We start from the raw sequence: 25,357 nt of genomic DNA, 5'->3' as shown, positions 1-25,357 counted from the left end.
TCTGAAAGAGGTAATTCTCAATTGTCCAATGAAAAAAAACCCAACCATACAAATTAGACTAGGCTACTTATGCCATCAGCATGTGGAAACAGCCAACTTTCCACATTTATTAGGTAGTTCTGATGTATATAGCTACTGTTCACCAAGCATCTAAACTGCTATTTGCTAAAACACTTGTTCATGTGAAAAATCCTATGAAAAGCAGTAGCTTGTGGAGTTCTGGTCGTTATAGGGGTAGCCCTTAGTTTGATTATGAAGTCATAATAATAATTCTTTGCTATTATTAGCGATTTAATTTTGAAAAAAATATAAAACCCAAATAAACATTGCATGTTATGCTTGGAAAAACTGGTTGTAGGAAATATGGCTATGAAGCCTGTAAAAAGGAAAATTCTGTTGCTACTGTGTGAAAATTGCACAACGATAGGCAAACTCATTGATTCCACTTGGGTAGTTGTGTCAGGCTATTTCATAGAGCCGTGTGGCATATGACCATAGGGACTTAATGGTCTACAAAAGTTATTCACAAGCTTCTTTATTTCTCCTTAAGGAGAAAGAGGATTAAAAAAAACAAATGCACCACATAGTGGGCATTATAAATTAACCATCATGTGGAGTCTTTATAGATTCGTAGTTTAAAGTCTAGTCTTCCTTTATATGTTCTGTGAAGCTCTGTCTTGGTTTCTGACAGACACACACCCCACCACCACCACTACCCCTGCCCTGAGCTGTATGAGTACAAAAAGGCTCTATATGCAGTTTTTTCATGTTCTGGTACAATTCGCTCTCATGTCAGCAGGGCTGAATAGCAACATTCACATGGCTTAATAAGAAGTTTGAGTAGCTCAGGAAATAAAATCATGGCTAAATGTTTTTGAAGCTGTTGTTCTGTTGTCAGTTCCATTGTTCAGCTAGTACTGTATTCAGGTGGAATACATTCCCCACCTCTCTTTTTAAAAAGAAAAAAGGTAGGAATGAGATATTTCACAAGTAGCTTGTCTCCATATGAGTATCTACCTAACTTTGGATAGGCAAAAACTGAAGGGCAAGAACTGCGTATGTGAGAAAACACAGTTTGGGTTTATGTCAGATTTGGCTACCCTTACTTAGCTTGAACTACTCTCTGGTTACTGATATGTTAGAGTAGTCTCCAAAACATTATCTAATCCTTTGGGAAAATTTCTGGGTAGCCTCCCAGTATGTACTTGTGGGAGCTCTACAGAGCTCTAGCCAGCTGTGCTGGGAACCTCTTTGGCTGAGGGAAGTACCTACTCACTCCTATTGAGAGTAGCAGAAAAATGAACCAGAATAAAGCTAACATCCAGGACAGGGTTGGTTTTGATTTTGTTTTGTTTTCATGTTGAATACTTTGGTTTAGAGTTTGTTTCTCAGGATAATGTGAAACCAAGTCAGAGCCAGAAATTATCTCAGAATGAAATTTTTTTGAGGGATGGTCTATCCATCCCTGTTTGCTATTGATAAGTTGCTTTTCTTCTAGCCATGCCTACATCAAGGAATTTATTACTTTTTTCACTGCTTTATGAAGCATTTGTTTACTTTTCAGTTCTGTTTCCCCATCTTTCTGTGTGTTTATTTCTTCAACACTGTAATCAGAGTGTTTTATTTCATGAGGCTATTTTAGTACTTGGAAGGTCTTAACCTCTAGCTGTTTTTCCTTCTTCCCTCTATCTCTTCTTTCCCCCCCAAGCCTTTTAGCATGACTTCGAGAAGTCTTTCCTTTTGGCTTTGTAGTTTTTCACACTGCTTTCATGCTGCGTGCTGATTTGTTAGGTCACTGGGGTGTTCTGTGATCTTATTTCAGCTTTAGGTTTCTTCATCCCTATTACTTTTCCTGCTGCTAAATCCAGGAATGCCAGGTGTGATCCACAGGTCATTTAACTAGGTATAAAGCCTTCGTGTGTGACTTAAAAAGAGGTATCTGTTTCTTAGTAGTGCACAGAACCAGTTGATTGGTCAGTGGTGGGTAGAGAGCCTCTTCTGTGTGCTCCAAGAAATGTTCAGTCCTCAGGCAGTAAGGTCTATCTGACAGATTTCAAGTTGGCCAAGGTCTCGGTAGGCAGAAAGGCATGTAACCAAGCCTGCTGGATGCTAGTTGTCTCCCTTTGCCCTTCTTTTGCCTCATAAGGCAGAAGGAAGCTTCTGTAGGAACAGGAGGAGGTGCTGTGTTACTGGCTGGGCCCCTGGGGAGTAACGAAGTGGAAACACAAAGGCACTGAACCCTGAAGGCCTGGGAATGTGAAATGGGGCTGAGGAGCTTTTGGTCCTGCTCACCCAGGACCAGGGTGGTTCTGGCTAGGTGTTTCAGTCTCTCAGATTGCCTTGGATTTGGCTGGTTGCATGAGTTCCGCTGGAGCTTGAATAAACCAACATCACGTTACTTCTGTTAGTAATATAAATACTCCATTACAAATGCACTCTGAGACAGTCCCAACCTGCCTGATGACATCCGTTGAGAGGACCTCCCAAATACTTTGGGAGCTTCAACTATATAGCACATTCCATTTTGTGCCACAAAAAACAGCTATGCTGGAGACTTTGTAGTTTCTCCGTAGCTGGGAATTTCTTTATTGGTATGCATGCTGAGCCCCACTTGCCACTCATCCACTGTTGCCCTGGGGCAACACTGTAAAACACTGCGGGACTCGGGGCAAGTCCCATTTTTTTATTCATTCAGTTTCTATTTTTGGTCGTTGCCATGATGCAGAGGAGTTTAGTTTGAGGTCAGTGATCTGCAGCCTCCATCCATGCATCTAGTTGGTCATGTGCATTGTCTCTGTCCAGGTGTTAATAATAGTTAATAATTGTCCAGCTGACTAAGAAGCACCAAAGAGGAAGCAGAAAAAGCAGTAATTTGCTTTGTCTTCTCTGCCACTAGAAATAATTTTCTGTATGATTTTTCATAAACCAGAAGTTTGAAGAACACAATCCCACAGGGGGATTAATAATTTCCCATTTGAACTTCAGCTTTGTCTGGTGCGTGAAATAAAGAATTACATTTTATCTTGAGGACAGGTATATCACTTGCACTTAACTAGGTTAATTTTAGCCTCATTTGCTGACAGATGTCTCAACTGAGCTCAACTGCTCAACTGGCAGAAAGAACAGGCTGTACTGTACAAGCTGACCTTTTGAAAAGGTATAGCAAATACAGTCATCTGGGGGAGGAGTGGTTGCTGTCTTAAGGGTAGTCTAGAAACAAAGAGGTTCCTGCCCTCCTGACCCAAACTTGTTGCTTGGTATAAGTTGGCTGAAATTTGCTATTAGTGTTCCTTCACTTTATTTATTTTCCTAATTATCTCCCTATGACGATGAGCAACAGGTACTAGAAAGAAAAAGAGTTTTCTTTCTGGCCTAGGTAATTTGAACTGGAGCAGGGATGCAGGAGAAAAAGCAGTCTGGAACCTCCCTGAAAGAGAAGTTTTCTGTAATGTTTTGCAGCTGTGCAGGAGCCTAACATGGCAGCTGCTCCGCATCTGCCCCATTGCAGGAAGCTACAAATATGGGGTCAGTGCAAAGTATTACTGCTCTCTCATGCCTGTGGAACTGACTGTGTTTATGTCAGTGCAGTCAGGATACCCCTCAGAGCAGCGTTTTTGCTTTGACTGAGATAAAATCCCCAAAAATGTCCAGAATGATTTCTGGAGAACTTTTTTTCCACCTGCGCAGGAAGAAGGAATGTTTTCTTATTTCAGTGTGTGCAGTACACAATACTGATATTAGGCTGAAAGAGCAGCTGTAAAAGTTTGGCTTCTGCTTGAGATGTGCTTTTATCTGGAATGACCTTTCATACTTTACACAGAGTTAGTGGGTATTTAGCTGAACTAGTCTCTCTGAAACCTTACTGCTAATCATGCTGTGCAAACACAGCTGTGGTGGCCAGAGGGTGGGCCCTTCACTTCCAAACCAGCATTTGTGTTTGCACGCAGATCTTTTTCTGTTTAATTGCTATGCCTATTAAAAAGGTGTCATTTCAGGGTAGCAAAAGAAGATTTTGATTTTACTGGATGAATCTGAAGCTAGGCATTCATGGACAAGACTTATAGCTGAGCTGCTGCAGTCTCCTTCTTTGAGGAGAAAATTGCAGATTAAACGATATGTCTGATCTAATGCAACCAATGTATTCCTCTCACTGGTCCTCACTAGACTTTTGACTGAGTTCTGGAGCAAGCAAACGTGCACCTGTCTCATACATATATACATGCGTTTACATGCATAATCATTTGTGCATGCTTTCTCTCTTGATATGATAGTAACTTTAAAAAGTGAAGAGGTTTATCAGGAGGATTTGTTTTAGTCCTGTTACAGTGTGTTTTGATTAAGCAGGAATTTAGAGATGTGACTCCTTGACAAATTCTAAGCTGTCAGTGTTCAGTTGAATCCCTTTTGTAACAGTTTTCTTTATTTTGTTTTCATTTATTTTTGTCTGCTTTAAATCTAAGTTTCATGTCTCCACAGGCCTATTTTCGAACAGTAGAACTTGTTCAGGAGCCTATTCATGGCTCGCCAGGTCTGAGTTTCTACTTCAAAATCAATGACCGACCCATTTTCATTAAGGGCTCGAACTGGATTCCAGCAGATTCTTTCCAGGACAGAGTGACCTATGACACGTAAGTCATGTTTTATGTTCCCTAAGGAGAAAGGATCATGTTTTCTTCCTCCTGATTCTCCTTCTGCCCTCTATCAAAGGGTGGCATTAGCAGGTGGAACTCCTTTCAAGGTAGAGCACTAATTGTTGTGGGTTGGAGGCCTCAGAATTAGGGCTTAATTAACATTAATAGATTCAAGTGATGTTCAAGGCATGTAAGTGCAATAACTGATGGGAAAGTGGTTGTTTGCTGTTCACAGGTTACTGGCCTTTCCGGTATTTTTAGGGATGATCCTCATGAGGGCTGTCTGATCCCCTTGCCTAGAACATGTTCATTGGTACTCAGAGAAGTGTACCTCAGCCATGTCCTAATGCGTCTCATGCAGGGAGACGTAACTGCATAACTCTCACTTTTTTCCCCCTTTGGTCCAGGCTTCTTGGATTTCAATGACACAGCACCCCAGAGATGCAGGTGGGATGGGGCCATGCTGTACTTTGACTATGTTTTGCTGCAGGTAGTTGGGGAACCAGGACAACAGGGCATGCTCCAGTGTGCATTCACATGCAATTTAGAGGCTGCCAGCATGATTAAGAAAAAATTAATGGAGCCTGAATCCCTTAAAATGAGACTCAGTGTCTCAGTCCTTCTCCTCCGCGTCTCACTTCCCCCATTTTGCTATGCATTGCAGAACTTGGGAAGAGAATACAGATTTCTGAATGTGTTTAAAAGAGGATTTGAATTCAAGTGATTGGTATTTAAAGCAAGGAATATCTAAGGAGAAAAGAACCACCTGATTAATGAAATATAGTATTTCCAAATCTGGTCCTGCCAATGCTTCTGTAAAAGCACTTACTTGCATGTGTCACTCCATCTATTTCATAAGCGTTAAGAGGACCAAGTAACTTTTTCTGCACAAAGAATTACTTTTTGAGAGCTCTGTCCAGATATGCAGGCTTAGAAGAGTTCAAAATAGTCTGGTTTCTATCAGAAATAAAAGTTTTAGATAGCCTGCTAATGATGAATGTTTGGGGTTGGGTTTTCTTGTTGCTTTTTTTGGGAGGGATTGTTGTGTTTGTGTGTGTGTGTATAATCTTAGAAACTCCTAAGTGATACTGTTTCACAAAACTTGTATAAATCTTGGTTTTCTGTGTTTGACAGATTATGGCTACTCTTGAAGTCTGCAGCAGATGCTAACATGAATGCACTTCGAGTTTGGGGTGGAGGTGTATATGAACAAGATGAATTTTACGATATTTGTGATGAAATAGGAATAATGGTAAAAACAATAAACACAGAACACTTATTTAAAAACTGACAAGAACTTGTAAAATAAAACTCCACTCTAAATGAACAAAATAAAAGAACTAATACATAAGTTCTAGCCATCCTTCCCAAAGACATGGTAGATGCCAACCTGTAGAAGTCAGATTCAATCTGACTTTTTTAAAATTTCTTTTTAATTTGAATGGTTCCTGATCTACTGAGGCTGTCTGTTGAAACAGGAAGTGATATTCTGGAGACTTTATATTAGAACCCCAGCTTGTATTTCCTCTTGTAACTAAGGCTACAACTCTGTTGCTCATTCATCCCTACTTCCCTTCCCAGAATCAACCCTTCATCTCCACTTCTTTTTCTCCACTCTGTCTTCACCCCCCCGTCTCTTACATTTCCCCAACAGGACTGTGTCTTTCTGTCTTCTAGTGGGTTTTTTCAGACCAAAACTCTCATCTTTACGCACTGTACCTCTCTCCCAGTTCTACAGTTCCTACTCTCTTGGGAAAGAATGAGAGAAGAGAAGAATGGCTGAGGGACTGGTACTAGTGATGTCACTCTATGCAGGAAGTTGTTGTTTACACTGTAATGATGAACATAATAGAAGAATTTTGTGGGCTGTAGGCATCAACAGGGACTTGCAACACGCAGTCAAGTAGTTGTGAAACATGTAGTGCATGGGAGAGGGGTTATTCATGAGGTCAAACGATATTTTTCTCACAGCAGCCAGACTGTGGGGCCCTGTAGCTGTGTTTAGGGCTTACTCATGTGAGAGTAGCCCTGCTGAAGAACCTGAGTGTTTGAGGATATACCCCAGATTGAGAGCAAAGGCTTTGCAATCTGACCTCAATGAGAATTTAAGGTCTGCTGTATTTGAGTTTTGTGCTTTCAGCCACCTTGGAGTTATTAAAATACCAGAGAAAGTAGTCATGCTTTTCTCTGCTGTGGGAATGGATTTTTTTTCTTTTAAAAGTATTTTCTCCTTTATATCAATAGCTGAAAAGGTTTGGGGGTTCTTGGTTCTAACTTTTAACACAAAAATATTTCACTTGGTTTGAAGCCAAGCATGGAAGGCCTTATCCAAAGGGCCATTTTGAACAAGTTATAATTGAGTATACATGTAGCTGTAAGGGGAACACCTGCTGCAAACACTGATAGCCCTAGATGAGTCCCTTTGTTTATATGAGCTTGGAGGCATATATTAATAAGTTTTGATAAAATAGTCACTAGATGAGTGAAGGCCAAGTTGCATCTGGTATTAAAATCTAAAGAAGTGTGTTTCGTTTTACTCTACAACATATAAAGCAGGGAGGCAGAACCAATACCTTGCTGCTTTCTGCTGCATGTGCCTTGAAAAAATAAAATGTTACATCTATTTTAGTCATCTGAATGAGTGCCCTGATTTTCAGGGCTTCTGAGCGCTTACAGGGCTTTCATTTTTGACACTAGGCACCTAAGTAGGCCACTTAGATCTGTGCCTGTACGGTGTTCAATACAAGATTTAGATCTTATTTAGCAGCCAAAATAGCAGGTAGATGCAGAAAATCAGACCCTTATTCTGGAGGGGGTGATGCTGGAGGCTTTTGGTTTTGTTTCTTCTGATGGTCTTGCAAAGGCTTAAAAGTGCGTAGAGTCAAACTGTGCTTAAGGAAAAATAGTGATAGATCCCTGAGGGGAAACAGTGAGAGGAAGTTTTGACTCAACACAGTCACTGAAGCATTCTAAGTGATTCTTCAGCAACAGCTTTGCTTCTTTTGTACAGTGCTAGGAGTGGAACAATTACTAATGAATCCATTACCTCCTACTTTCTTGTTCCCTATCTTCAGTTTTCCTAGGGAACATGCACTGAAAAGAGTTGAGGACAGTCTGTCTCTGTTGTTTATGTAGTACAGTATTCAGAAAAGTTTAGTCTCCTTTGCGTTAGTGTGCTCCTTCAAGAGATCTTTCCATTACCATTTCATTACCATAGACAAGCAGAAGTCTCAAAGTTAGAGCAATTTAAAAAATAGAACAGGTTAAACAAGAAATCTTACCCATCCCATTGGGCTTCTTCCTTTTCCTTTTTTTGTAATTCTTTTCTTCAACGTACAAATGGAGTTCCTTGTTGAATTGAAAGGCTTGCTGTTCTCTAGTGGATTTACTTCATCTTTCTTCAAAGACAAAAATCACTGTGCTGTTAGAGGATGTAGTTTGTTTCTGTCCCTCTTACTGGGTAATATTTGCTCTTTTTAAGATCGGTTTGTGCATTTGATATGGAAGTGTTTTGTTAACAAGTACAGTTGGACATCTGGTAAGTGTGCTCAATACCACGTCAGAAGAATTACTGTCTCTTTTTAGTGAGTAGTGTGGATTTAGTATTACACCTCCAAAGTAGTAAATCCAGAATTGTTCTGTTCAGCTGGAGATTGCCCCATGTTCACATTTGAGCAGTGCATGGGTTCTAATTATTCCATTGACACTTGCCGAACTCCATCTACTGAGCAATATTCCACTTGCCAGTGAAGGCTGCCAGGACCTGATTCCTAAGGGTAAATACCTGTAATTCTGATACGGAGGAAAGCTATAGTGGAGTATGCACATACTGAACACTGTGGAGGATGTGATTATTTTTGCGATACTTTCCAAGAATAACAAATAGAACATTTCAGTTTAATTCTTTTTTTGAGATCAATAACTTCTGTTTGAACAAAGGATTGTGCATCCAAATAACCATATATTTTTAAAGTATGTAAAAGGATTTGCTAACTTTTTTTTTTTTTTCTTGTAGGTTTGGCAGGATTTTATGTTTGCATGTGCACTATATCCAACTGACCAGAATTATTTAGAATCTGTAAGAGCAGAAGTTACTCATCAGGTATTGTGTCCATGTGTTGAAGCTCTATTTCCAATTACCCATTTTTTGATTGACTGACTGTGTAAGTTAGCTTTCCAAAAATACTTATCAGGAAGTGTGTATTAATGTACCTTTATGTAGCAGACACTGTAACCTAGCTAAATCCTCTTTAACTTACTTGCAGGAGTTGTCGGTCAAGCAGAGGTACAGGCTTTCCTTATGTCCAAACTGCCAACTTTCAAGGCTGTTTAAGAGCATTCACTGAGAGTAAGCTCTAATGATTGCAACATGCCTTAGCACAGAATTTACTCTTCCATGTGCTTGAGTAGGTGAGGATGGAGGTAGACATGTGCGTATGGTGGATATATGTCAGTATATTAAAAGTTTGCCCTTCTGTAGGTATGTATTACAAAAGTTTGAGCCTGGTGGAGAGCTGAGAGAATAGTGAGCAGTGCAGATAAAACCAGGAATTGTAGCCTAAGCATATATAATATGCATATGGACTTGTAATTCAAGTAGTAATAAAGTGATATTTTATTATTTTTAAGAGAAGTAATTTTGCTGGACTTCTGACACTGTAAGTTGTATTTCAGGTAAGGCGTTTAAAATCCCATCCATCAATTATTCTGTGGAGTGGTAACAATGAAAATGAAGCAGCAATTGCAAGCAACTGGTTCTCCATACCTTATGCTGACAGAGAAGTCTATATCAAAGACTACGTTATGCTTTATGTGAAGAACATCCGAGAAATAGTTGTTGCTGTAAGTGATCTCCAGAAAATGTAGGGGGATATGGCTTGATAGAAGGTTTTAATGTTTGCAGTTTGAGCAGCTTGGGATTTCTTTTTTTAATCCTTTTGGGAAATGAAACCCAGCACATTATTGAGGAATTCACTTTTCAAGCTCTTCTAAACTCAATGGTTATCCTCAGAGTAAAACAAACAAAAAATTACATCTTTAACTTTGTGATAGGCAAAGGAAGATCTGAAAATGGTCTTGCAAATGGATTCTGCTTCTTTTTCTCCTTCCTATTTTTAATACCTCCACAAATGCCTTCACTTTCAGTGGACAAAAATCAACTTGTCTATTAATTAATTAATCTAGACGATCAGATTTTCTTTATCCTGATTTTTTCCTTTATGTGTGTACGTAGAGTGGAATTGATTTAAAAGTCTCAAATTGATGTATAATTTTTTGTTAACCTAAAAATGCTACTGGCCTTTTCCTACTGAGTTATTCCTTGTATATTATGATCTTACCGACTTCAGGATGTGATAATTTTAGTCTAATCTCTGTACTTTTCAGGATAAAATACATTTCATGTTATGAGGCTTATGACCTGAAGTTTCCCCTTGGCAAAGGCAGGCACTCAGTATGTAGGTGACAGCAATATTACTGCTTGTTATTGGAGGCTGCTGGTATTGTCAGAATAGTTGTACTCTGAGTATATAGAATACCTTTCTACTGAAAAAGCTGAGATATGAGGAAACAATAAAATGAGGCCAGATTTGAAAGAACCTGCTGAAAAGGATCACACTATTGAGGGCATTTATGCATTCTAAATGGTAATGGTGTCTTATATTCCTGTATTTCTGTGAAATACAGATTTCTGTATTTCAGGTTTTTTGGAACTGAGTTGTTAATAAAGGTATGCTGTGGTGTTTCGGTGATTAGCTACATGAGTTGGATGGCCAGTACATGTGCAGCAAAGTGTAGTGTTCTGGCATGATACTGTGTTTTAGTTACAGATCACTTGTGCAGCATCGCTGTCCAAGACAGATCCTCTTTTATTTTAAACCCATAGTATAGCTATTTTGAGTGCCAGAAGGAACCATACAGTCAAATAATTTCAGGTCCTGGTAATACAAGCCAGCTGAGGAAACCTGTAACTACTACTAGCAGTACTGGATTGTATAACTTAAAAAAAAACTTCCAAGTTTGAGCTAAAGACTTCAGAGAATCCAGGATATCCTGTAGTAAATTGTTTCAGTTAATTATTAATTACTCATGTCAAAAAAATAGAAAAGAGGGGGGAACTGGACTGTTCCTTAAAATGAAGCACATGTCTAAGTGCTTTGCTGTACTGGAGCCAATTGTTGTAACTTGTGACTGGTAACTAACTTAGGCCTCTGTCTTACTACAAGTATGGTAGTAAATTAATTATACCTGCAAAAGGATTCCTTCAGTACTTTGTTAGGGTACTGCTAAAAGATTTAGTGTACTAAATCTACTGAGGCTATAAATAAAGGCAGCTCTGAACAGTTTGAAATGTAATCCTTCTTGTAGTCTCATCTATCTTAATATGCAGAGCCGGCCAAAGTGACAATAGCGTGCAATGCTACCATACAAGCATTAGTAGCATAATACCTTGGCTTTGTTAGGACAAAATTTAGGTGACTACTTAACAAGAAAGGGGAAAATCATGGCCTTGTTCCTGCAAAAACACTGAAAAAGTAATGATTTTTCCAGAAAAAAGGTCACAGTACTCAAATATTAATGTTCCTTGAGTTTATTTTTCACGAGGCACATTTCAAATAGCTTTCATTAAGAATTTAGAAGCATGTAAAGATAGAAAATCTCTTGGTGTGCGGAGAGAATCCCTTAGAACAGCAGAGCAAGCAATATCATGCCCAGCTGTCCTCCAAGAACATAAATAAGAAGCTAATTAAGTAAGTACAGAAGATGAATGTCAGGACACAAAGGGGAATGTTTCCTAGGTTGTGACTCAGAAATTTGGAAAAGGCATGTTCTCCCTCCTGCCCTGCCTTTTCAAAACATGGTCTGCATATTCAGATGATAAAAGCCAATCACTTTGTGAGGGGGTTGTCTTTTTGTTTTGTTTTGTTTTTAAATCCCAGGAAGATAAGAGTCGTCCTTTTGTTGCATCCAGTCCCACCAATGGCTTAGAGTCAGTTAAAGAAGGTTGGGTCTCTCAGAATCCTTATGATACCCATTATGGTGACACTCACTTTTATGACTACAGCATTGACTGCTGGAATTGGGCAGCGTATCCTAAAACTCGTTTTGCTTCAGAATATGGATTTCAATCATGGCCTTCCTTCAGTACAATCAAAAAGGTAAGGCTGGGCTTCCACACCTTACTGTCCCCTCTGCTCTCATTTAGTGAGAGCAATGAGCCTCTTCCTAACAAAGTACAGCATCCTAACTGTGGTTGGGATAATACAAAAAATAGAACAGAAAGAAACATGACAAATGCTGAATTGTGCTGAATTTTAAAATTTATTTATTTTAATAACTTTTCCCAGTTTATTTTACTTAAATAATTTGGAGCTTTTATGTATTGCATATAAGAGATTTTGGTTTTGTCTCCTGTTAAATGTAGATATTGTACATTCGATCTTTTTTTATCCAGTTGGGACACATATCATGCTGTTTGTCCATTTGTTCAGAGAGAGATGAATATCATGTTGATACTCATACATGCAATTAAAAAGAGTTCAAAATGTACCTTTCAATTTGCTGGGCAAAGTATGTTATCTAAGACATCATCAGGTAATTCTTTGATATTAATAGCAATGAAAAAATATTCAATCCAGCCTAAAAAGGAATAAATTTAAATAAAAAGGTTTTATAGAGATTGTAATTACAATGCAAGCTGGACAATAATAACTGTATGAGCTACGCTGCAGTGTTGTCATTAGTTGAAAAAACCTGTTTCATGATTATGTGTTTTCAGAGGCAGGTTTTGAAAATATGAACATTATTAGAATTTACAGCCCTACTAACTTCTGCATCTTTTTTTTGCCTAAATGTGTTTGACTGGAGTACTTTCTTCCATCTTAATTTAGGGTGTTCCTGATTTACAATGAATGCAAGCAAACCTCTGAGGTACCTTGGCCAAACTGAACCTTAGGAAGAATATGCCATTCTTCCTAATGGCATATGTTGAAGCGAAATATCACTCTTCTGGGTTCAACAACAGTGTCTGCTTTCATTTATTTCTACAAGGAGTATAAGCAAAGGGTGTTACTTATTCAAAATCCTTGCATGACTGCACAAAGCACTATAGAAATATACTACTATTTTTAAAGGTTTTGGACGATAATATGGATATTCTTTCCTGAATATCCAGTCAGCCATTAAATACACATTTTGCCTTTTCATTCTGATCTCTTACTTTTGTGGGTTTTAAAAGGTTTCCTCTGCTGAGGACTGGTCCTACATAAGCAATTTTTCTCTCCATCGACAACACCATGAAAATGGCAATGATCAGATGCTTCAACAGATTGGGTATCATTTCAAGCTTCCCCAGAGCACAGATCCCATAAAGAAGTTCAAAGATACGATTTACCTCACTCAGGTAACACTGATGTCTTTAGTATGAGTAGCTGTCAATACTTGTTCCAATAGATACTGTCAGCTTAATCTGGGCCTATTCTGTTAGGTAATGTTTAGTCATGCAGAAATTTCTGCACTGAAGCATTGAAGAATCCAGTTTAATTTGGAACTAGCTTGTCTCTAGTTTATTGAAATACTTCTCAGGGAATTTCCCAGAAACTGGTCCAGCTGGGAGAAAGCCTGGCTGTGTGTGCTGCCTGTCCCTGTCCCCAGCTGGGCCCACTCATGAAGCTGGCTTGGGGATGCAGGGATGTGCTGCCTTTCTTAGTATGCAGTTGTTCCTAGCTCTGCACTGTTACTTCCCATTCCAGGGTGGGTATGTTTTCCTCTTCATGTGGCCTCTGTAGGCTTACTGCTTTGATTTTTGCCACAAGGCATACATGAGCTTTTGAAACAAGACTATTTCTAGAGAATGCAGTTCTCTATGAATGAGATTATTATTTTATTTGTTATGTACTCATTGGTATTTTAGAGACTCTATTTTGCTGGGGAGATTTTTTCAAATCAGTAGGTTATATTTTGCTCTTCATCTGTAGTAGTTTACTTCATGCTTGTTTCTTTGTGATTTCTATGTGACTTTTAAATGATGTTAAGTAACTTTTTAATACTGTTAGGCAAGTTTGAAATGCTGTTACTTTTTGTCCTGTTCCAAGAATTTCAGAAACCCTCTTGATGGGAATAACTGCACATTCACTAATTTTTTAATGTTTGAGAGCTGCTGTCAGCAAGTTTTGTATAAAAACAAAACAGCTGGAGAACTTTAGGCACTGATGACAAGAGAACAAGGGTAGATGATGCTGTGAAATTGCAAAAGGGGCTAAAACTTGCTCAGTGAGGTTCTGACTTAAAGAACTATGAGACTTTCTGCAGGGTTAAGTCTGTGAGGGCCTTATTAACAGGTTAAAAAATTTAAGAATGCTAAAATAAGGATAGCAAAAAGGATAAGAAGATTAAACGTGACTCTAGTGGTTGACTAGAAATGTTATTTTTACCTTTTGAGCTCTCCTAAAGACCTTTTCCTCTATTTTGCGACTTTCTCTTAATACCTCCCAGCCTAGTAATATACTTTGTGAAGAAGATAACAGGCAGTTTGGCTTCTGTTGAGAACTTGGCCAATTAAAAACTCTAAAAAGTGTTTTTTAAAGACAAAGTGGGGAAGGAGAGAAGTGGGAGTGCAAGTGAAAAAAAAGGTTGCTCTCTAGCACAATTTTGACTATATGCTGGGAATGTGTGTTATGTGTTCTGAGCATAGGGATTTGGACATCGTGGTAATGTATACTGGAGGTAATGCAGCATTACATCATTTTGCAACTCCTGAGTGTTTTGTTTACATTAATTAAAAAAAAAATAAATTGATTTATCTTTCCCTTGTCTTCCATTTGCCTTTCAAAGACCGTGTTGCCCAGTGACCTTCACTGGATGGAAGGCAGGAAGTAACCCCTCCAGAGTTTATCTAAAGATACTGCTTGTAAAGCTGTTGGGAGCTGCTAGGAATAGACCACCTTCAAACAGAGGCCCACAGCACTGCAGGTGTATTCCGTTAAATGTTCTAGTTATGTGCTGTTGCTGTGAAGTTTGTGTTGTATGTTAATATAGACACACATGCTTTGAAAATAAAGTAAAATACAAACTGCAGTACACAAAAGTATTTTTTTTTATGTGTTTGTTGGCCAAGGTGATGCAGGCTCAGTGTGTAAAGACAGAAACTGAATTCTATCGTTTTAGTCAAAGTGAAATAATCAAGGGAGAAGGACACACAATGGGAGCTCTGTACTGGCAACTCAATGACATTTGGCAGGCACCTTCCTGGGCTTCCTTGGGTGAGTATTGTGACAGTCTGGTAAAAAGCACCAGCTATCAGTCTTGTTTTGTTTTCCTCATCTGGAAATATCGGTATATGAAGTACAGCTTCGCTGTCTCTCTTGGGCAACTTTGAACATGTTTCTGTCAATCCTTTACAAATGCTTTCCAGAAGGGCGTTTTTCAGGAACATCCTAATAGTCTGTGAAAGTGGAAGAGGGTAAAGAACAAAGCAATTCTTTTTCTATGGAAGTTTTGCTGTTTAAGTACAGATTCAGCAGCCATGGACTCTTACCCTTGTTATAGCAAGGTTTAGTTTAGAGAAGTTAAAATCATATGTAACCCTTAATTTCTTAAAAACACATTTCGTTTAAGCAGTGTTCTCGTTTCTCCCAAGGATATAATATCATTGAAGTCAGACAGAGCTGCCTATTAGGAATCACTAATGGTTAAGATTGAAGGCACAACCCTCTTGTGAGATAAACTTTCAACTACCCTTGCTTTTCTTGTGTAGAGCTGGATCTTCCTGAAACTGTATGATATATCATCTTGGTTTTTCCAGAGAAATTTTGCATTTTTCTCATGTGTTTTTTGGTTTTGGTATTTTTTATTTTAATTTTTTTTTTTTTTAGTTAGAAAGGTTAATTTTTTAAAAATTGGAGACTTCTAAGAAATTCTGTTTCCAAAAGGGCCCGTCTTAGAAATTCCTGATTATATTTACTGGCTTAGCTGTATGGATGCATGCACCACCACCCTGGGTGAGAATGGACAGAGGGGGAGCTAGTGGAATAGGAGGGTAAGAAGCACCCATGTATAATGATATTTCCCATAATTCCAACAAATTTAGTTGATTTTGTTCCCTCCTGCCCCCATGGTAAAATGATCAAAACCTCTCCAGTAGGTAGTACTTCAGTAGGTAGTAGTGCACTGTCAAAACTGTGACACCGTTCTGAGCAGGATGGGATTTAGTATGTAAAGGCTGGGTATCTAGATTTCTTCTTCAGTCTGTTGGGGGAGAGATGGTTATCTCCAAAGTATGATTTATTATGTCTTTAGCTGTTTAATAAGTGGGATGAATTATCTTCTCCATGCTGAATTTGATCTCCATAGAACTTTGTATGATACCTCTCACCCAGTGTAGCTTTTGAAAAGCTCATTATAGGAGAATATGACTAGCTGAGACGTGGTGTCTAACTTGGTGTCAGGTGAGGTAAATCACTCTGTGACTAAATTATTCTGTGAATATGCTATTTATGCACATGATATCTCCTTATATATATTCTTTTTTCCTTTTAGAAACAAAATAATCAAACCTGTAAAGAGATAATTCACTTAGTAAGAAATAGGGGAGGAATGTGTGGTATGAGGGAAGTGGCTGTGTTTCATGTCTGAATATTTTTTCTAGAAGTCATTTTGAAATAGAGAAGCTGTTCTATGGCAGCTGTGTAGGACTTGGGTAGATTCTCTTTCAATTTTAGTTATTTGTCACATATTCTGGTTTTGAAAGTCTTTAAGAATTTAATGTGTGAAAAAATATGAGTGAACTAGAAAAAGCTGAGTTAGTGTGAAGTTCTCGATCTGTCCTTAGAACAAAATGCCATTTGGCCTTTCTTTAAATAAAAAATTAGCCCACCCTGTCTTCCCCCTCTTTCTCTGAGAGGTTTGTCCCTTTTCCTGTTTCTTTTTGTTCTACCCCTTCCCCCCCACCATCCACTTATTCATCCAAGCAAAGTAACTGCAACTAACAAAGGAAAACAAACCAGTAGAAGAAAAAGGCTATTTTGTTTAAATGTTAGGGCAGTGGTCCAGCTATAATGCTCATCTTCCTGGACATTCTAGACTGATATCAGGAAATAGAGTATCCCAATCTTCATTTTTATGATTCTAGCAATGGCTGATGCTCTTAGGCTTTAGGTGCCTCAAGAGAAAAGAATGCTTGGAAAAATGTCTCTTTGTAAAGACAGGTGTATGTTGATAGATGAAGTGATTGTGGAGACCATAAATGTCTTTTTAAGTACAGGGCTGATGTCATTGTAGAAAATATATCAAATACTTGAATTATTCATATGTTGTTGAAGTTAGTTTACAGAAAAGAAGCTCAGCAGGGATACAGCTGTCCCTTTGTTTTCTTGTATTCCCTCAGTGGAATGAGGAAAGGTTTAATATTCATTTAATTAGGCAGTGTGGTAGAGGGATTTTTGAAATGCTAATGGATGAAATTATGCAAAACTTCAGAGAAATTAGTTTTATTTGCACTTCAAAAACACGTTTCGGCATCTCGTTAGATGGCACAGTACTATCACCAATGGGTGCTTCTTATTTAAATCTCTTATTTCACAGAGAGCCATGGACAGGCTTACATAATTTCCTATACAAAGCAGAAGAGTTTCCTCATTAAGTGGGGAGGGAAGAAGGTAGCAAATGTTTCTCCTTTTTAACTTACCTTTTAGCTGTCTGCTTGGGATTGAATGAAAACATGGCACAGCACTCCGGTTGTAGTACTTCTACCTTCAATTCAGAACTAAACAGCTTTTACCACAAGTGGGTTTTGACTGTTAATGCCTAGTTGTGGAGCCGGTTTTGTCATGTTGAATGCTTTAGCATCTATGCAGTGCGTTTTGGTGAAGAGCGCTGTGATACACATGGCAGTTTACCTCACTCCCACACAAGTGTCACCTTGAAGTACCTGACTTTGTTGTTATGAGATTCCCTTGAACAGATAACTGGCTTTTATTGCAGGCTCAGTATTTAGAGCCCCTGGTGAGCTGAAGCTACAGGCTATTGTGGAGAATAATAGATCTGAATTCATGAGACTGAGGTGAGGAAAGAACTTAGCAGCATGTTTCTCAGGTTGCGTTTAATGGTGTGAAGTGATTAATTTAAAATCTGTTCTAGGGAGAACTGTTTGTTCTCACTCCTGCTATCAGTGTAGAAAGCTTCAGGGAAGAGTCAGAAAACAGGGTACTGGGTCTCATTATGAACCTAATTTTAGTTTCCTCGTTTGAAGTTTGATACTGCAGAGAATGCAGACCCCATGTTGTTATCAGAAAAAAAAAATTGAGGAACTTGGATTTCTTAAAGAATTTGTTTAAATGTTGGGGGGAGGAGGAGAAAACCACCCCAGGGCTGTTTTAAATAACTTTTGACTGTTGCCTTTGGGCGTGCGTGTCTGTAACAGGAAAGTTTAAGACCAGAGATTTCTCATGATAGCTACTTGATCTCCAGATTTCTTACATCCATTTTTGGGACAGGAGGTGTATTTTGTATGCAACTTGCCTATTTTTCCAATCAAGAAATGTGACTCTGTTCTTAAGGAAATCGAGACAAGAGATGAGCTGAAGAATATGGCTTTTTTTTTTTACCTGTGAGCTTCAGTTTTCTGTGCTGTCTGAAGTTACTTTGGCAATTGTATTATTAAGATCCTATTGCTGGAAAAGTTGTCTTTGGAAGACCCTTTCTGTGTGAAACTGCTACAGCAGTTGAGCTTTGGTTCTTCAAAATGGCTCTAGGTTTTTTGGGAAGGGAAAGGTCAACCTTAAAAAGCTGATCTGAGGTAAGCAGACTAGTGATGTTTTCATACATCCCTAAACAGTACCTGTAGTAGTTGAACCCTAGAATGAGTTTTGAAATGGTACAAGCTTAAGTCTGTGGTTTGTTTGCTTTTGTTGGTTGGGGTTTTTTGTTTGTTTGTGTTTCCCTGTGGGATTGTAATGCCAAGTTTAGTCTGAATTGTTTACTGTACCAGTTTCTCGAGGATGTCTGTATCTGCTGCTTAGGTAGCAAACCTTCTCTGTTTTCCTCCCGTAACCACTGCTGTGTGGTTATGTAATCCAGTTGGAAATCAAGGCACAGCAGAAATTGAGGGTAGGGCCTGTTCAAAGAGAAATAGAATTTTATATTACACTAAGTAACAGAAATTGCTCTACAACAATTGCATTGTTCATTTTAATAAAGATAGTTGAAGCCTAGATTTTCATCATGTAAATCAAGCTGAGGAAAAAATTCAAGTCAGCAGGCGCTGAAACCTCAGCCCATGCTGAGTAACTTGTCTGAGCTCTGTGGTGGGCTCTGTCTGAGGCCTGCAGTGAGCAGCATCTATTGCACTGACAGTTGAAATTCCTGAGGGCTTCAGAGAGTTCAACCCCTCCCAAAGCCTGAGGTTAGGCACAGCGCCCATTGCTTTTATCTTTTTACATCAGATGCTGTCCAACAGTTTACTCTGTTTCAGATAATCCATCCCCAATCCTAATCTCTCATTTTGTCAAGTTTCATGATCCTGAAAATAATTTGTTAGCACTGCCTGTTTTGGGTAGAATTGTCCTTTTGACCACTGCCATTTTCTACCAGGAGTTGTCCTTGGAATGCAAGAACATGGCTTTGTTCATATCGCCAGACGATCAGGCCCAGCCAGCATGGGTTAATGAAAGGCAGGTCCTGCTTGACCAACCTGATCTCCTTCTATGACAAGGTTACCCACTTAGTGGATGAAAGAAAGGCTGTGGATGTTGTCTATGTAGACTTTAGTAAAGCCTTTGATAACATTTCCCACAGCATTGTCACGAAGAAACTGGTTGCTTGGGTCTTGGATGGGTGTACTCTTTGCTGGGTAAAAAACTGTCTGGATGGCTGGGCCCAAAGTGTGGTGGTGAATGGAGTTAAATCCTGTTTATGGCCAGTCACAGGTGGTGTTGCTCAGGGATCAGCACTGGGGCCAGTTCTGTTCCATGTCTTTATTAATGATCTGGAGAGGGGATCGAGTACACCCTCAGTAATTCATGGACAACACCAGGTTGGGTGGGAATGTTGATCTGCTGGAGGATAGGAAGACTCTGCAGAGGGGTCTGGACAGGCTGGATTGGTGGGCTGTGGCAAATTGTATGAGGTTCAACAAGGCAAAGTGCTGGGTCCTGAACTTGGGTTACAACAACCCTGTGCAATGGTACAAGCTTGGGGAAGAGTGGCTGGGAAGCTGCTCAGTGGAAAAGGACCTGGGCGTGCTGAGTGATGGCTGAACATGAGCCAGCTTGTGCCCAGGCAGCGAAGAAGGCCAGCAGCATCCTGGCCTGTATGAGCCAGGACCGATAGTGTATCCAGCAGGACCAGGGAAGTGATCACCTCGCTGTACTTGTCACTGGTGAGGCAGCACCTCGAATGCTGTGTTCAGTTCTGGGCCCCTCGCTACAGAAAAGATATTGAGGTGCTGGAGTGTGTCCAAAGGGTCTGGAGCACAAGTCTGATGAGGAACAGCTGAGGGAACTGGGGTTGTTTAGCCTGGAGTAAAGGAGGCACATTATTGCTCCCTACAACTACCTGAAAGGAGATTGTAGTGAGGTGGGGCTCTCTTCTCCCAGGTAACAAGCTTGTAACAAGATGGGACAAGAGGAAATGGCCTACAGTTGCATCAGGGGAAGTTTAGATTAGATATTAAGAAAAAATTTCTTCACCAAAAGAGCTGTCAAGCACTGGAACAGGCTGTCCAGGGAAGTGGCTGAGTCACCATCCCTGGAGGTATTTAAAAGACATGTACGTGTGGCACTTAGGGACATGGTTTCGTGGTGGACTTGGCAGTGCTGGTTTAATGGTTGGCTTGATGATATTAAAGGTATTTTCCAACCTAAATGATTCCGTCATTCTGTATACTGAACAGCACCAATATGCTGAGTGTGTTTATCACTTTATCAGCAGTCTGTCTGTTTCGAATAAACTCAGCAGCTTCCCCTGAAGTTTTCTTTCAGACTTCATCTCTTCAGTTTACTTTAGTGCTATTAACTTGAATGCTGGTGGTGTTTTGTTGGCAACGGTCTGATCTCATAGCACAGTTGAATCTTGTATGGGTTTTCCAGGCAGACAGGAGCTTTTCTTGTCTGTTCTCCAAGCTAGCTGCTTGTGAGCTTGCTGAAAACAAGGTGATGTGCAGGTGCTAAGATGGAGGTAATGCACTTTGCTGTTCACAAAATTCATTCATGTCTATGTGGAGAGCAGGCAGAGCATGTTCAGGTCTGCCTGTGAAAGCCACAAACACACCCTTTAAAGACTACATCACTCTGGATGAAGTCCTTAATTATGAGATGTTCAAAAGTGCGAAGAGCTTTGTGCAGGCACCATAACTCAAGGAAGTAATTCATTTCAACAAAAGCATATTACTGGAAATATTCTTCAGCGTCCATGGATTTTAAACCTGTTGTATGAAACAAAGAGCCAGAAACAAGAATGAGATTTTTCTTTTGTTATGAGATGATGCAGCTGACTTGCTACTTCTCTTTAGTTCCATTTCAATGAACTGAGCAATGACAGAGTTAAAATGCTGACAGTGGGTGCTAGATGGAAAATTAATGGAGATGGAAAATTGAAGCAGTCTCCTTTTCAAAACGGTTGCGTGGCAGTGTTGCATCTGGCAAAATTGCTTTTTTTGGAGAGGACGCAACATTTGATGGCTTTTACAGTTTGTTAATGGCAGACTTTCAAAATATGAAAAGTAATGAGGGACAGCTTTCTATTAAAGAGGCAGAGCAAACTGATTAGCGTATGTCTACATCATGTACGCTAACTCCCATAAAGTAAGTGTTGTCTCTAGATATTGGCAAATTCATTTTGCCGAATTCGGGATTGTCTTTGGTTTAAGAACTTGGTTTTGTTTTGTCTTTGTTGCTATTGATGTTCCTCTTAGGAAGAACTGAAAGAGGAGGAGTAAGAAAAGGGAAGAGAGTGCTTTGTATAAGCACTGGAAGTCAGACTCTGTTGTCTCTTTACAGCGGTGGTGGTTTGTGGCAATGCCACCAATGCCAGCATGTTTGTCTGGATTCTCAACAGCATAGGTGCTCCAGCTGCTTGCTTAATGTGTGGTATGCTGCATCAGTTTTGTTCATGTTGTTTGTGTTCAAGGCTTTAACTGAGTAACAGCACAGCTGTTAAGACGAACACTTACAGAATGTGACCTTTAGGTAAAGTTCAAAGAAAAGCTTGGAAGAACATCAAATCCCTTCCAGAGCAGAGCCTTGCCTGGAAGAAAACAAGGGTAATTTCAGCTGTTCTCTGCACCTGAGAGAGGTGAAAAATGGAGGAGGGGGAATATTGTATTGCCATAGCAGGACCAGAGAGCACAGGAAGGGACTGTGTGCCAAGGCAATCTTGGATTCAGTCTGGATCTTTCTTCCTTTTAACCCATTTCAGAGTATGGTGGTAAATGGAAACTGCTCCATTATTTTGCCCAGAACTTCTTTGCACCACTGCTGCCTGTGGCCTACGAAGACAAAGGTGTGTTGTACATTTATGGTGTCTCAGATCTTCATGTGGATCACAAGCTTACTTTGAGGGTAAGTGACACCTCTCTCACCACTCTTGTGTTCCTCCTCAGAAATGTGAGGAGCTGAAAGGAGCACATCCTCGTATAGACAAGCTTCAGTAAATCCATGCTAAAACACAATGAGGTACATTTCTTGTCTGTAATCTTCTGAGGGCAACACTGTCCTGTGTTATAGTAGTGTGTATTGCTTCACAGAACAAGGAATGAACTGTCTTGCTTATAGCCTTTAGGTACTGGCCTGAAATTAACTATTCTGTTGAAATCTTAAAGGAATTGATGGTTAGGCAAAATGAAGTGTGAAAAATGGTACCTCACTACTTATACCTCACTACTTAACAGAACTGTTCCCTGGGTGTTAGAGCTATATTAACTGACTAAGTTGGGGTGGAGGGGAGAAGATTGTACCATTGCTTGTCAGTACTCAAGCTATCCCACTTTGGGGGAGAAGAACTGGATTATTTTCTGACATATCAACAGAACATCTATGTGTACTTTAGTTGCAGGGTCGCCTATGCAATGTCACTGTTTTACAGTTGATGCCTTAACTGTTTTAAGATAATGCTATAGAAACTGATAGGCTTTCTTAGGCAACAAATTAGTCACTCTTTAATTCCATTTCCCAGCACTCCCTTGGCAGGAATTGGCAACCTCTCCTCTCAAGGAGCCTGGAGAAAACAAAAAGCCTTCCAGATCAAGAACAACAACAGATTCAGATGTTGGAAATGAACTTCCTATTAGGTTTATATAATGAACTAATCATTATGCCATATAGGTTGTTCAAATTTTTGTGGAGTTTCTTGCTAGGTGGAAATCAGCTGGTAGGGTCAGGAGAACATTTTCTGTAATGAGCAATCCAAAACCTAGTGTACTGGTTTGTTTTCACAGATGTAACTCTTCTTCTAAGCTTTGTGCTCTCTTGACATGCTTTGATAGGTCGTTGTGTACACCTGGAGTTCTTTGGAGCCAGTATGCACCCTTTCCAAAGGCGGTGTTACTGTTAAAGCACAAAGTGCTGTCCCCATCTACAAGGAGTTCATAAATGACTTTCTGGAAAGATGCCAAAATTGTACCAGGAAAAGCTGCGTTGTTACTTTCTGTCTTGTGGGAGAAGATGGGCTCCAGAGTCCTACAAACCATCACTTCCTTTCATCACTAAAGGATGCTGTAGGATTAGAAAAGACCCAACTTAGTGTAAGCATCAGTCATGCTAAATTACAGTATTTGGTTTTGCTAATCTTACTGTTTTGAGTTGTTTCGCTGCTATGCAGTGTCCAATTCCACTGAATGGTCTTTCTCCTCAGCTGTTGCAATTCTAGCTTCCATGCTGAGTTCAAAATCAGATTATTTTTTTTTCTTGTGTCACTATATGCATATCTGAATAAGACTGGTGGTTTGGTTTTGGGGGGGTGGTTTATATTTTTTGGGGATGGTGGTGAGGTGGTTTTGTTTTGTTTTAAATAATGAAGTCTCCATTTCATTTGTTTAGACTGTCTTTCACCTGACTGCTGCAGCATTGCTCCTTTCACTCTTTTTGTCCCTAGGTAACAGATAGCATCGTGGCAAGTGATTTAGCTTGTAGACAGTACCATATGTCAGTACTAAGTGATGCTAATTCAGTTGAGTGAGGAGTGAATTATTGTCAGCAGTATTTCCTCTTGAAGTGCGCAAACTCTTAGATCAGTGTAGCGTTGCTAACATGCAATATTGCATGCTCCTTTCCTCCTTCTGCAAATCCCTGCCCTCCAGCTCAGGGTTCTGATTTGCCTAATAGTTATTATTTCTTATTATTTGGCAAGTGTGTCAGCCTTCTGAACAGGTGCCAAAAAGCATCAGTGTTGTATAACACTGTCATTTAGTCCATTTCTGCTTTTCCCTAGATTTCTTCTGTTGCTAGCAAGTGTGCCCTATATATAGAACATTTTTGTTAAGCCTCACTTTTTGGCATGTAAATCTTACTGCAAAATTCTTAATCAGCAGACTGGCAGGATGGGAACCTGTGCGTTCTCACATTTGGCTTCCAAACTGCAGCTTTGCTCTTTAGAGCTAAACTAAACAAGGGGGGAATAGAGGTCTTTAATCTCTTTGAATTGGACCAGCGCAATTGCTTTACAAAAAGAAAATGGGCCAGATTTTCCCCTCTTATCTCTTTCATGGCAGCATGGCCTGCCTCCTGAGTATACAAAGGAAAGAAATCAGCCTGGTTTTATGTTTTATTTTTCAGCTGGTGGCACAATCTGGAGTCTGAGTCATGCTGGGGGTTTTTGTGGATGACATCATCAATAATAAAAGCTCTGCAACTGGAGCACTGTTGGGCAATTTCATTCCTTTTTCCCATGGCTGTGTTGTCTCCACAGTACTAACTAATAGGGATAGCTAGCAAGGATAAATGCAAAGTGGTTATTTTAAGAAAGCATGCAGCTATGATTTAAAAAAGTTATTGTTTTGTGAGAAGCTGGTGCTTCTATACATGGTTACTAATAAACTAACTAGACTTTCAAATACGTTGCTAATCCACATGCTACTCTTCATAGCATTGCTTTTAAAACACATGAAGACTTTTGTGTTCCTTCAGAAAACACAAAATGTAAAGGATGTGTGCTTTTTCTTAAACATGAATCATGGTTTCTTTTTTTCCTGTAAGTGGGATGTGATTTCTGCACTTAGCATAATTTGTCTGCTTTTTATATATATTTAATTGGTATTTGAAAATGATGTAGCATAATATTTCATTATGGTCAATGGGGAGTGCTGCATGAAAATGCATCCTGGTTGAGCTTTTAAGCCTTTCTGAGATTTAACTACTGGTAAAACTTAATAGAAAACATTATGCCTCATCCTGATATTTCATAGCTGCCTTCTAAATGTAGTGTAAGGACTTCACTGTCATGTTCCATAAGGATGAGGTGACCTCCTGTGTTACTGTGACTTTTACCATCTTTTGCCTCTGTGCATTTCTGTTACTGATGTAATCTGAAAGCCTGGCTACTTGAGTAGTTGTGAATTTATGGGCTGAGTGAAATATGTTGGTGAAAGGACAAATCTCTCTCACTGCAGTAAGTATAGGATACTGGTACTATGGACATGTCAAATTACTATTTATTTGGTTATCTTCCTAAGAAGATGGTAGAGTGGTAACACTCCGTGGCATTTTTCCATGTCTATAGTATTCATAGGAAGGCTATAA

General features: G+C 39.5%; 1 protein-coding gene across 14 annotated transcripts in view; it reads left to right on the top strand.

The window, feature by feature from the left end:
* The window catches only part of MANBA (mannosidase beta), a 61,515-nt gene that overhangs the window by 25,420 nt on the left and 10,738 nt on the right, over positions 1–25,357 (top strand). For 13 of the 14 annotated variants that reach the window (XM_030492148.1, XM_030492146.1, XM_030492153.1 and 10 more), the window contains 9 exons: positions 4,477–4,628; positions 5,766–5,883; positions 8,647–8,733; positions 9,306–9,473; positions 11,570–11,788; positions 12,868–13,032; positions 14,746–14,890; positions 22,041–22,183; positions 23,107–23,364. In XM_030492148.1, coding sequence (XP_030348008.1) covers positions 4,477–4,628; positions 5,766–5,883; positions 8,647–8,733; positions 9,306–9,473; positions 11,570–11,788; positions 12,868–13,032; positions 14,746–14,890; positions 22,041–22,183; positions 23,107–23,364 — 1,455 coding nt within the window. The remainder of the gene's footprint in view (positions 1–4,476; positions 4,629–5,765; positions 5,884–8,646; positions 8,734–9,305; positions 9,474–11,569; positions 11,789–12,867; positions 13,033–14,745; positions 14,891–22,040; positions 22,184–23,106; positions 23,365–25,357) is intronic. The other variant, XM_030492151.1, reaches the window with a different exon arrangement.

Source organism: Strigops habroptila, chromosome 7 (assembly GCF_004027225.2).
Source record: "Strigops habroptila isolate Jane chromosome 7, bStrHab1.2.pri, whole genome shotgun sequence".
NCBI classification, from domain to species: Eukaryota; Metazoa; Chordata; class Aves; order Psittaciformes; family Psittacidae; genus Strigops; species Strigops habroptila.
Note: the sequence above shows the minus strand (reverse complement) of the source record. Positions and strands in the feature narration are given on the sequence as shown.